The sequence below is a fragment of the Psammomys obesus genome, unplaced genomic scaffold (assembly GCF_907164565.1).
Source record: "Psammomys obesus unplaced genomic scaffold, mPsaObe1.curated_primary_1811, whole genome shotgun sequence".
NCBI lineage: Eukaryota > Metazoa > Chordata > Mammalia > Rodentia > Muridae > Psammomys > Psammomys obesus.
The window spans coordinates 24,954,247-24,965,642 of record NW_026595981.1 but is presented as its reverse complement, the minus strand read 5'-3'; the positions used below and the strand labels follow the sequence as shown (position 1 = coordinate 24,965,642).

Here is an 11,396-nt window from a genome sequence, read left to right as displayed (position 1 = left end):
AATTGAGTATTTTGTACTCTGGAAGAATTGAGTTCCAGTCAGTTCTGTAGAAGTTCTTTGAAACATGTTTTAGTTTAAAAAAATAAAACAGTGAGCCAGGCATGAGGGTACTTAGCCCCAGCATTCAGGAGGCAGAGACAAGTGGCCCCCTGAATGCCAACCCAGCATGGTGTGAATAGCGAAGTGTAAGCTAGCCAGGGCTAAATTGTGAGATCCTGTCTAAAAAAACAAAACAAAACAAAACAAAAAAAACAAATAAAAAATCAGCTGTAGGGAAACAAAAGAAGAAAGGCTACTTTGGAGATACTCAGTCAAGGTCATCCAAAAGTCTGTTTTAAAACCCTCAGAAATACTTATCTCTGTATCTGATATTTCCTATTAGAGTAAATTAGGAAAAATTAAATGTCTTGTTAAACACAAATGAGCCAATTTCATAAACTGTCCAATTCTTTGACGTTTTCAGCCTGCCATGACACAAGAGACATGGTTTTCCCCCATAACTATCTCTGATGTAGAAAAAAAATGTGCCTGAAATTGAAATACAAGATAGTGTTCAAAGGAAACTTGAGATTTTTGTGCCCCGAGTATGAAAGTAAACAGAGAGAAGGAGAATACAGTGACAGAAGGCTGTGCGCCGGGGCTTGGCCAGCCTCATGTGTTAGAGGAAGCAGCAGTCCTCAGAGCTCTGGCTGCCTTGTAGGGAACAGGCTGTTGTTGCCCAGGAGTGTTTGCTCCCACGCTGTGAGTCAGGATTGCGTAAGAGACCTCGGCAATGCTTTCCGAGGCGATGCCTGTGATGCTCCGCAAGTGCCCTACGACCTTTGAAAGACAGATTTCCTGTCACTAAGGAATCTCACCATATTTTAGTGTACAAACGCTTGTGCACACACGTTCATGCACAAACACAAACATAAACACTTGCTTGAAATATTCTCTCAAGCCTCACAAGCTTTTCATTTTTCTGAACACAGTGGGAAAATTAAATCCAGATTCCTATGTTTGCTGATGGCCAAGTGTCATTTCCCTGATAGCGTAACATGAACTCTTTCTTCTAGTTACTTGTTTCCCTCTATAAAAGATAAACTATAACTACAAAGGCATGTGAACATGCCATGGGTCATAACTACAAAGGCAAATGAACAAATGGAACATGGGCCTTTCTTACCAATTTCATAAAAGACAAGCGAAACATTACCATCCTACTCTAGTTTCCCAACCCTCTCTTCCTGGTTGACCATCAGTTCCTGGGTCCTGACGCTTCTTTTCTGCAAGACTGTCTTCCGAGTTCTTTTAACTGAGGGGGACTGCTCCTATTAAACAAATTCTGATCAGGCTGCTCCTGCTCAGTGATGCGCACCTGGCTCCAGCATGCATGGCTTCGGATGAAGGCACTTGCTGCAATGATCCCAGCTGCCAACAGCATAAAGTCTTCCTTCACGGAGACAAACTTTTCCCTGGATAATTAAAGCCATATTAATTTTGGAATGAGTATGGAATGTGATCCTATAGTCTCAGAGAACTTCCAAGTATGAGTTGTTCGTGCTGCTCATCTTGGACTTTTAGACACAGAAAAAAGAGTGGTCAGAATAGCTCAGCTGGGATTAAAGCACCTTGCATCTTGGGTGGCTGACAGGCCTTTTGTTGTCCCATCTGCCTTCCTAACATGTGACTGAGGCTTTGGCAAGTCTGACTTTACAGTAATCAAATACTTTTGTCCAAGTCATAACCATGTGACAGGCTTTTTTCCCCCCTCAAGTGACTATAAAAGCAATCTAGCACTCTCAAATTGTAGGTAGTTGGAAAGGAAGAACTAGAAAAGAATGTTAATTATTTGAGGTAATTTACATTTAATAGTAAAAACCTTTAGGGGTTTCCTGGGTTTAGTCATCGGCGTCTGACCCATATAATGGCAGTTAATAAGAACCAATTAACCTGTGTTGGTTTTCAGTGCTGGGTATTGGATTTACTAGGCAGGTACTCCACCACCACTTTCCAAACCGGAAACTCCTCATAGTCATATGATCCGCCCTCTACTGCGCATGCCCAGAAGAAGCCTCCCCTAGAGAAGTTTCTTACCCTTGCAGTTGGCTGGGTGTGGAATTCTCAATTGAAGCCCTCAACAGGCTCTCGTAGATGGGTTCGTGCAGAAGATAGACCAGGTCGAGGAGGGTCAGACAAGTTGCATGTAGTTGTGCGGCTGGGACCAGACAGCCGTTGTACCCTACAAGGAGCAGGAGCATGGCCGAGAGCATCAAGTCTTCCCTGACCATATCTTAACGACATAACGCTGGCTAGTTGCCAATGTGCTTCCTGATTGCTACACTCCACAATGCAAAATCTGTTAGCAGGAGGCCAGTTTTCTTTTGAGACAGGGCCTCACTGTGTAGTCCTTGCTGACCAGGAACTTTTTGTAGACCAGGCTAGCCTTAAACTTAGAGATCCACCTGCCTCTGCCTCCCAACTGTTGGGATTAAAGGCATGTTTCTTGCCAGAAGGTTAATTTTAAAGGACAGTTTTCCGCTGTCCCAGCTGTGTGCCATGGCTCTTCTGTAGGCAGAAGAGGAGATTAGAGACACAGGCTTGTAATCCCAAAAGCCCCAAAGCCCCAGGCAGGAGGATGGTAAATTCTAAGCCAGCCTGGGCTGCAGTCATGGTTTGAATCTCAAATGTCCCCCACCATCTCCTGTATCTGGATGAGTGGTTCTCAGTTGGTGGTGCCTTTCCCGGAGGCTGTGGGACCTTGGGATAGGAGGCAGAGCTGGAGGACAGAGTTCAAAGGGGCAGAGCGTGTGGCGGGGGAGGGGGTGGCTACTGCCGGGCTCTGCTTCTGGTTTGGTTGTCTGTGCTCAGCCGGACCCTGCAAAGAGTGAAGAGCATGGGGCACAGGCTCCCACCACTGTGACTGACGATCCCAGCCAACCATGCCTTCCCCACAAGGATGGACTGTGTCCCCCATATCCATAAGCCGAAATAAACCTTCCCTTAAATTAGAGCAGGAACTTTGTCACAGTAGCAAGAAACATAAGCGACAAACAGAGGGACGTTGTCTGGCAGAAAGGGCAGGGATGCTGGGGGGACCCAAAGAGGGGGGACCCAGAGTGGGGGGACCCTGCCGCACGACACTGGCCCTGGTGTTCCCCTGTGATTTATGTCTGCTGTGGCCCCCTCTGTGGCCCCTGGGAATCTTGGCCACCAGGGGTTAAAAGACAAGGCTGCTTCTCCATCATCAACTCCTTCAGCTTCTTCCGCTGGCTGTGCGTGCCCCCCCCCCCCCCCCCCTCCCCCCCCGCCGCCCCCCCCCCCCCCCCCCCCCCATCACTGGCACAGTGCAGCTCCACCTCGACAAGCCCAGCTGGGGCCTCCCATCAAGGTGAGTGCTGGGTAGTGCTCCTGCTCAGTCTCCTGCTGAGCATAGATACAATTACAGTACAGTTGTTCTGTCTTACTTTCCTCCATAAACTCAGTTCTTGGATCCTGCACTAAGAAAACGCCTAAGGATCAGGGCGTGGTGGTACACACCTTTAATCTCAGCATTTAGGAGGGTAGCCTGGGCTACAAATTGAGTTCCCAGACAGCCTGGGCTGTTACAGAGAAGAAAATCCAAACAGAAAGGTGCTGAGACCTTTGCATCACCTTCCCTGACTAGTGCTGGAGGGAACATTTTCAGTCATCTAGAAATGCACAGGTTTCCTGCTGGTCCTCTTTGGTAGGCTGTGTCCCCTGTTCCCAAATCCCTAGGCATATTTGGTTTTTGCCTGCTATGCAAGTCTCCAACCCACATTTCCTGACACATTTAATAAAGTACCTAGAACTTCAAGGAGCATCTCCACATATGCCAGCGGAGTGGGCAGGTTTATCTGGAAGTTCAGGGACTTCAAAACATCAAGCTCTGACTCTAGCAGTTCTTCTTTGGTGTGTACGTAACCAAGAGCCTGGAGGAAACTCAGAACTGTAATGTTGCTGACAATCTGAGCAGAAAACAAAGGCAGAGGAGAGGTGTCAGCATGCAGGTCCTATCCACTGCCCGCCCATGAGCCCACTTTGTCCAGGCAGGATTACCTGCAGTCAAATCCACGTTCTCTCTTCTCCAAGTGCTGGCACATGCTGGATTTCCCTTCCCTTCTGCCCACTCCTTTCTCCCTGCCCTTCCTGATTTTGTTTCAAATTTCTTTGTGGCCACCATCTCCCATCTACCAATTTCAATAATTCATTTTCTTTAAAGAAATGTCCATGACTCCCTAAGGCTGATGAGTCTCATTCTTTGCCCTCTATTTACACTATTTTTATTTTATTTTATTTACTTTCCACCTTGTTTACCCCTCTGCCTTTTCCCACTAGGTAGGAGATCCCTTGAGAGCACAGACAATATTTCTTACTATGGCAGCCACGGTATCTACTGAAGCATCTGGCCATGGAAGAAACTCAAAAGTATTTGCTGAATGAGTGATTTTACTGTACAGGCACTGGATAGTGATGTCGAAACAGTTTATCCTTTTTAGGTGTAATCATTTGTCCTGAACACCGATAGGCATGTTGGTAATTCAGGTACCTTATGTAAACTGTCCTTAAGTCCAAGGGGAGGAAAGGTGACCTGTATGAATGATGGCATCCGTCCAGCAATTATACTCAGGGAACAGAACTTGAGGCTATTTAATAACTGCCTCCGTGTGACTGTGTGTGTATTCAGGAGGTCTGCTTAGGAAGTATAATCACACTCTGGAATTTCCACATGAGTGGTATCGCCTAGCTTAGCGGCGGGTTTCTCACAGCCACCTTCAGTGAGCTGCTTTCTCTCTGACACTCTGGTGCCTACGAGCAACCCGGCTCCTTACCTTGTAGTGGAAAGACAGTTTGCTGGCCAGCTGAACACATGACACCAAACGGAGGATAAACTTGTTGAAAAGCTGCTCTTTCAGAGCCCTCCAGTTCTGCAATTCTGTCTTGTTATTTCTCAGCTGGAGTGTAGCTTGCTGACAGATGTTCTCGGCCTGCTTTACCATAAACCTGTAAGGGGAAAACGGAGAGTGACTCACAGTGACACCAACTAAAGGGACTTTTGTGCTGCAGACACATTGCATCTTATCCTGCTGGACACCAGATGCTGGCTAGGAGAGCTACATTTGCAAGTAAAGGAGGGTGCAAACCCAGCAAGCCTCAAGGCAAGGGGCAACTGGTGCTGTGTAAAGATCCTGGCATGCCAGCCATTCTGAGGGGTACTAGCACAAAGGCCTTATGCACAGGCTTTACCTTTCCAGGATTTCTACAGCCTGGTAGCTCACAGATTTCTCCAGACACCATTGTTCAGACAGGAGAAAAACAAACTCTGCCAAAACAGGAAAGAAGAGCTTAATTCACAAGATGCAACCCAAGCCACTCTGTTAACTCTTGGCATTGTGTAAAAGCCATGATGGAGCAGAGAGGAGGGGGGTCAGGAGGTGAGAAAGATGAGACTGGAAAACCAAAGCTGAGCAGTTTCCTTTTGCTGCCAACAGGCAGATCAGAGGCATGGAAAGCAGGCCGACTCAGTGCCAAAGTCAAGGGCTTACCAAGCCCCTCTGTGACCTTTGAGCCTTCCTGTGAATCTCAGCAGATAAAAGGTTTGGTCAGTTAGACACAAACATATACCAGGTGGCCTGGTTGGGCTCTGCCTCACGCTGGGAACCCCTAGCTCCAAGGAAGATTCTTGGATGGATAAAAACCCTAACCCCTATATTCTGTTTTTAGTGGAATGTTGGCAGGAACAGAAAGGCCCCTCCTGGAGCCTTGATAGTCTTTATAACACTGTTTGTTTAGTAACTACCCTCTGCAGAACCCCATTGCTTTACAAACACATTCACCTTGCAGCTGGCCACCACCTCTCCACCACCAGTTTGTTGGGTAAATCTCTAGTGTTACTGTGGAGTGCCTTGTTTTGAAGAAACACCCACAAACTCAGAGAACATAGCCCAAGTTAGAGGGAAAAAGTCATTAGGAGGGTGAGGAGGGTAAGATACCTTGGCAAGATTTTATCCTGCTTCTGTTTCCCTTTGAAAGAACAGCCCCAGATAAAATTCTATTTAGCTTGCAATATCGTTAGAGGGTGGAAACCAGGGTAAATGTCAGCTCTCAAGGAAGAAGACTGAAGAGCTGAGAACTTTTATCATTGATCAGCAAGAAATGACACAGTGGGCATCCGAGAAAATCTGACTTTCTTAGAAGAAAAACAATTTATCAGGCATGATGGCAATGCCCGTAATTTCAGCAGGTGGAGGAGGAGTCAGGAGTTCAAGGACATCCTCACATAGTGAAGTAATGGCTAGCCTGGGCTACATGAGACCTGGTCTCAGAAAAACGTGGGTTTTTTTTTTTTTTGCTTTTTTTTTTGTTTGTTTTTGTTTGTTTGTTTGTTTGTTTGTTTTTTTGAGACAGGGTTTCTCTGTGTAGCCTTGGCTGTCTTGGATTTGCTTTGTAGACCAGGCTGGCTTCGAACTTTCAATGATCTACCCGGCTTTGCCTCTCTGTGTGCTAGGATTAAAGGCTTGTGTCACTGTGCCAGGCCAGAAAAAAATTTTTTTTCTAAGATTTATTCGTTTATTTATTTTATTTTGTAAGTGTTCTATCTGTATTTACACCTGCATGCCAGAAGAGGGCATCAGATCACATTATATGTGGTTGTGAGCAACCATGTGGTAGCTGGGACTTGAACTCAGGACTTCTGGAAGAGCAGCTAGTGCTCTAAACCGCTGAGCCATCTCTCCAGCCCCCAGAAAAAAAAGTTTTTTAAATTCACAAAACACTAGAGTCAAGCTGTCACAAGACAGTTTTGTAATTTACTTAACACAAATTACAAATAGACTCATACATAAAGCCTTGTTACAAAGACCACGGTCCTAGCTAACAATTTCTATTGAGGAAAAAGAGTTAAACACAACTATCTGTCAATGAAGCTGCATGTGGTGGCGCACGCCTGTGATCCCAGCACTCGGGGAGGCAGAGGCAGGCGGAGCTCGGTGAGTTCAAGGCCAGCCTGGTCCAGGACAGCCAAGGCTACACAGAGAAACCTTGTCTCAAAACAAGACAAAACCACACACACACACACACAAAAAACCCAAAACAAAAAAAAAAGTATCTGTTATCGGCCAAACCTTTGACCTTTTATTTGCTGGACCTTAGATTTTATTTCCTAGCTCACGAGATGCATGTTCTCAGATCTTTGATCCTTGTTTTGGATTTCTTGAGACTTACTTGGGGAGTCATTTTATTTATTTATTTTTATTTTAGTTTCTAAAGGAAACTGAATTTGATCTAGGCAGAATGAATTATAGTCACATCTTGCTCTTGGCTTCACCTACTCCATGCTCTACTGCATACAAAAATGGACTACCACACACATGATGTTCCAGTTTCTAAGACACAGCTTCACCTCTGCATCTCCTCACTGCTGAATTCCTCTAAGGCTCCATTTACATACCTGCTACTTCCATTTCATCATCCTCTCCCTGAAGTTTCCGCAATTTGCCCTCCACTTTTCCCAGTTTGCTAAGATGATTACATCAAAAGGCAGCAAGTCTTCCAAACCGTGAAGTAGCGGTCCTCTTCCAGCCTTCCGCCCTGCTCGTACCCCGGAAACATCTGAAACTGATGACCACCATCCTTCCAAAACTCTCCTGTTGGCTTCAAAAGACGTTTGGTACCTGCCTCCCGAACTACTGTTTGTTGGTGGGGTTTTGTTGTTGTTCATTATTGTACTCTTAAAAATATTTTTTTAAAAGCAGGCACGGTGGTGGACACCTGTGATCCCAGCACTCAGGGAGGCAGAAGCAGGTGAGTCTCTATGAGTTTGAGGCCAGCCTGGCCTACAAACTGAGTCCAGGACAGCCAAGGCTACACAGAGAAACCCTATCTCGAAAATAATTTTTTAAAAAAATTGTGTGTATTGCACAGCACTTTTGGTGGCCAGAAGAAGTTGCTGGATCCCCTGGAGCTGGAGTTAGAGGCAGTTGTGACCTGCTGCCTCTGGATGCAGGGAACTCAATATGGTTCCTCTGGAAGAGCTCTCAACTACTCAGTCTTCTCTCCAGTTCCTTATTTTATGTGTATGTGTGTGTGTATGTATGTATGTATGTATGTATGTGTTATGTATGCATGTATGTACACTACATTCGTGCAAGTGTCTGCAGAGACTGAAAGAGCTTCTTGGTCCCAGCACTCAGGGAGGCAGAGGCAAGGGGATCTCTTTGAGTTCCAGACCAGCCTGGTCTACAAAATGAGTCCAGGACAGCCAAAGCCAACCCTGTTTCAAAAAACAAAAGAAAAAGGAAAAAAAAAAAAAAGAGAGAAAAAGAGCATGTTGGGCCTCCTGGGTGTGGGTGCTGGAAACTAAACCTTAACTGCTGAGCCGTCTCTCCAACACCTTAGTTTTGCTTTTGAGACAGGATATGGGTGTATCTCAGGCTAGACTTATGTGGAACTCACTATGTTGTTCACACTGGCCTAGAATTTGCAATTCTCCTGCCTCAGCTTCTTAAGTCCTGGGATTATTGCACGAGCCACCATGCAGATCACTGTATCGATGGCTCTTTCCTGTTCCATTTCCCTGAGCACAAAATGTTTCCCAAGGAATTGCCCTTGACATGCTTCTCTTCTCTCCTTCTAGGAGTATCATGAAAGTAAGTAAAATAGTTTAATTTCTAGCTCTGACCTTTAAACAGTCCACTGCTGACCTTCCTCTGGATGTTCTTCAGATATCTTAAACTCAGTAGATCCAAATCAAACAATTTTCCCCAAAACAAAGGTCATGTTTCCTTATTTTTTTGTATCCTGTGTGTGGATGTGTTGCTCTTAATGGCACCACTCTGCTCCCCGTCTCTGAGGCTCAGCCCTTTGGCAGTTATCTTTTCCTTCCTCATTTCTTAAATGAAAATTTGGGCTTCTAGATTTTGCCTCTGGGATGTTTTGCATCCATCCTTGCCATGCCCTGTTCTCCTTTAAATTCTCATAAAATAGCTTGTATTCTCTACGCCATTACTCCAACCATACTTGCACCTACTTGTTCCTTGTTTCATATGTTTAATATTCCAACCCAAAGACTACATACTTTGAGAGCAATGGCTATATTGTGCTTTTATCTTTGTATGCCAGGCTATGTCGATAATAAGCACTCTAATAAACACGTTTACAAAAGGAAGAGTAAGGGGCTGGGGTGCCTCAGCAGTTAGAAGCCCTGCCCTGGCTGCTCTTCCAGAGGACCTGGATTCGGTTACCAGCACCCACATGGTAGTTCACAGTTCCAGTGGATTTGACACCCTCACACAGACGTACATGCAGGCAAAACATCAATGCACATAAAAATAAAAATTAAAAAAGCATAAAAAACAAAAAAGAGCCGAGCCTGGTGTCGCACGCCTGTAGTCTCAGCGCTTGGGGAAGCAGAGGCAGGTGGATCTCTGTGAGTTCAAGGGCAGCCTGGTCTAGAAAGCGAGTCTAGGACAGCCAAGGCTACACAGAGAAACCCTGTCTCGAAACCCAAACCCAAACCCAAACCCAACCAAACAAACAAAAGGGGAAAACTCCCCATGATACTATGTGCCTTTAATCCCAGTACTTGGGAGCCAGAGGCAGGTTTATCTCTTGAGTTTGAGGCCAGCCTGGGCTATAGACAGAGTTATAAGCCAGGGCTCTACAGTGAGACCTTGTCTCAAAAAAAAAAAAAAAAAAAAAGGACAAGGGGGTAAGGGGAGAGAGAAATAAAGAGTAAGAGTGCTGATAAGCTTCGTTCTTCACTTATAATCCCCACGACCTAGCATAAGAGGAGAAGTAACAAAATACATTTGGGTGGAGAAGGTTAGTGTTCCCAAGACTCCCATAAGCCCGACTCCCCCACTTTGCATCCACACCCACGATTCGGGTCTCCCTGAAGCTGCCCATCCGTCCCGCAGCCTCTTTTACTGCTTGCTCATTCTGTTGGGCCAAGTGAAGAAGGGCATTTTCGATGGTCTCTGTGGCAACCACTCCAAACTGGAAGTCACTGGGGTTAGTAGGTCTTGGCCTCAAGGGTCCTTCCATATTCAGAAGTCTTTCGGAGCACTTGGACAGTTCACGGGATCCATAAACTGGCTTCTTTGGCTTGTTTTCAGAATCTTCTGCCACACCTTGGATTCTTCCTTTCCTTCCTGTAGGTTTGTCCTCGCCTCGAATCTGAATCTGAGGAAAACGTAATTCCCTCAACAGCCTCGAACTGTCACCAGCTTTTCGCGCCCCAACTGCCACAGAACGCTCAGCCAATCAGAAAAGACAGCCGCTTCTCGCCATTCCTGCCCTTCCTCTAGGGCGGAGACCCGGCTTCTACCCAGAAAACTCCACGCGGACTACAACTCCCAGAGGCCTTTGCGGAGGTCAAAGACTACAATTCCCAGCGTGTTCCGTTCCGGACTCCACGGCTTTAGGGCGGAGTAGCAACATGTCGGCTCCTGGAGCTGGTGACCCTCTGGATGCTAAGAACGAAAATGCTCCATTCGCTCAGCGCATTGACCCGTCGCGGGAGAAATTGACCCCTGCGCAGCTGCAGTTTATGCGGCAGGTGCAGCTCTCCCAGTGGCAGAAAACACTGCCTCAGCGGCGGATCCGGAACATCGTGACCGGCCTGGGCATTGGGGCTCTGGTATTAGCTATCTGTATCCGTCCTGGTGGTTATACCGCGTATGGGGAAAAGGAAACAAGACGTGTAGCTTTTAATGTGCGGGGAAATGGGGTTAATACCTAATCTTACTGTCTACGCTGCTCTTAGTGGTTTAGTAATAACAACCGAGTTAAAGATTCAAAAAGAGCAAAAAGGTGACACTCTAAATGGGTGAATAACAAGGGTGGTACAAGAAAGGAATGCCTATATGCTTTGTGGTTTCCTGAACCCACCCTGCCAGATGGTTACACCTTCTACTCAGTGGCCCAGGAGCGGTTCCTTGATGAGCTGGAAGATGAAGCCAAAGCTGCCCGAGCCCGCGCTCTTGAGAGGGAGAGAGCGTCCGGACCCTAACTGTACGGACCGTCTTCAAACTGCTGGAGCCCTGTACGTGTCGAATGATGCCCGGTGATCTCACAGCATCACTGGCTTACTAACTTGGACCATGTTTGAGCCCAAGAAGCCAGAGACTGCGTTTGGCCACTGCCAAAGGGGGATTGTTCATTTCACATGCAGTTTGTACAGTTACTCAGCCCTTCTTACTTCCTTGTTTGAGAGGTATGCGACCTTGCCTTTCCCAAACGTTGTGGTTTACCCCTTCACCTCCCAGGAGCCCAACTCTTATGCAGAGTTGGAACCTAAAGCCGGAAAGATAGGGTCAAGTTAAGAGTAATAAAATGAGTCATCTCTCCTGAAGTCAAGCTAGTGTGTGGGGGCTGAGAGACACATGGCACTTCAC

The 11,396-nt window shown here is 46.4% G+C and overlaps 2 protein-coding genes across 2 annotated transcripts; one reads left to right on the top strand and one right to left on the bottom strand.

Annotated features, from left to right (window-relative positions):
* Positions 1-55: 55 nt before the first annotated feature.
* Cntd1 (cyclin N-terminal domain containing 1) lies at positions 56-10,243 on the bottom strand. Its single transcript, XM_055620013.1, has 7 exons — positions 9,876-10,243; positions 5,248-5,323; positions 4,833-5,004; positions 3,806-3,968; positions 2,077-2,221; positions 1,358-1,454; positions 56-819 (listed from the first exon to the last, which is right to left on the bottom strand). Exons 1-7 carry the CDS (start codon positions 10,042-10,044, stop codon positions 652-654), a joined length of 990 nt encoding a protein of 329 aa, XP_055475988.1. The 5' UTR covers positions 10,045-10,243; the 3' UTR covers positions 56-651.
* A 170-nt stretch (positions 10,244-10,413) lies between these two features.
* LOC129686309 (cytochrome c oxidase assembly factor 3 homolog, mitochondrial) lies at positions 10,414-11,353 on the top strand. Its single transcript, XM_055620176.1, has 2 exons — positions 10,414-10,652; positions 10,899-11,353. Exons 1-2 carry the CDS (start codon positions 10,439-10,441, stop codon positions 11,009-11,011), a joined length of 327 nt encoding a protein of 108 aa, XP_055476151.1. The 5' UTR covers positions 10,414-10,438; the 3' UTR covers positions 11,012-11,353.
* Positions 11,354-11,396: the final 43 nt, after the last annotated feature.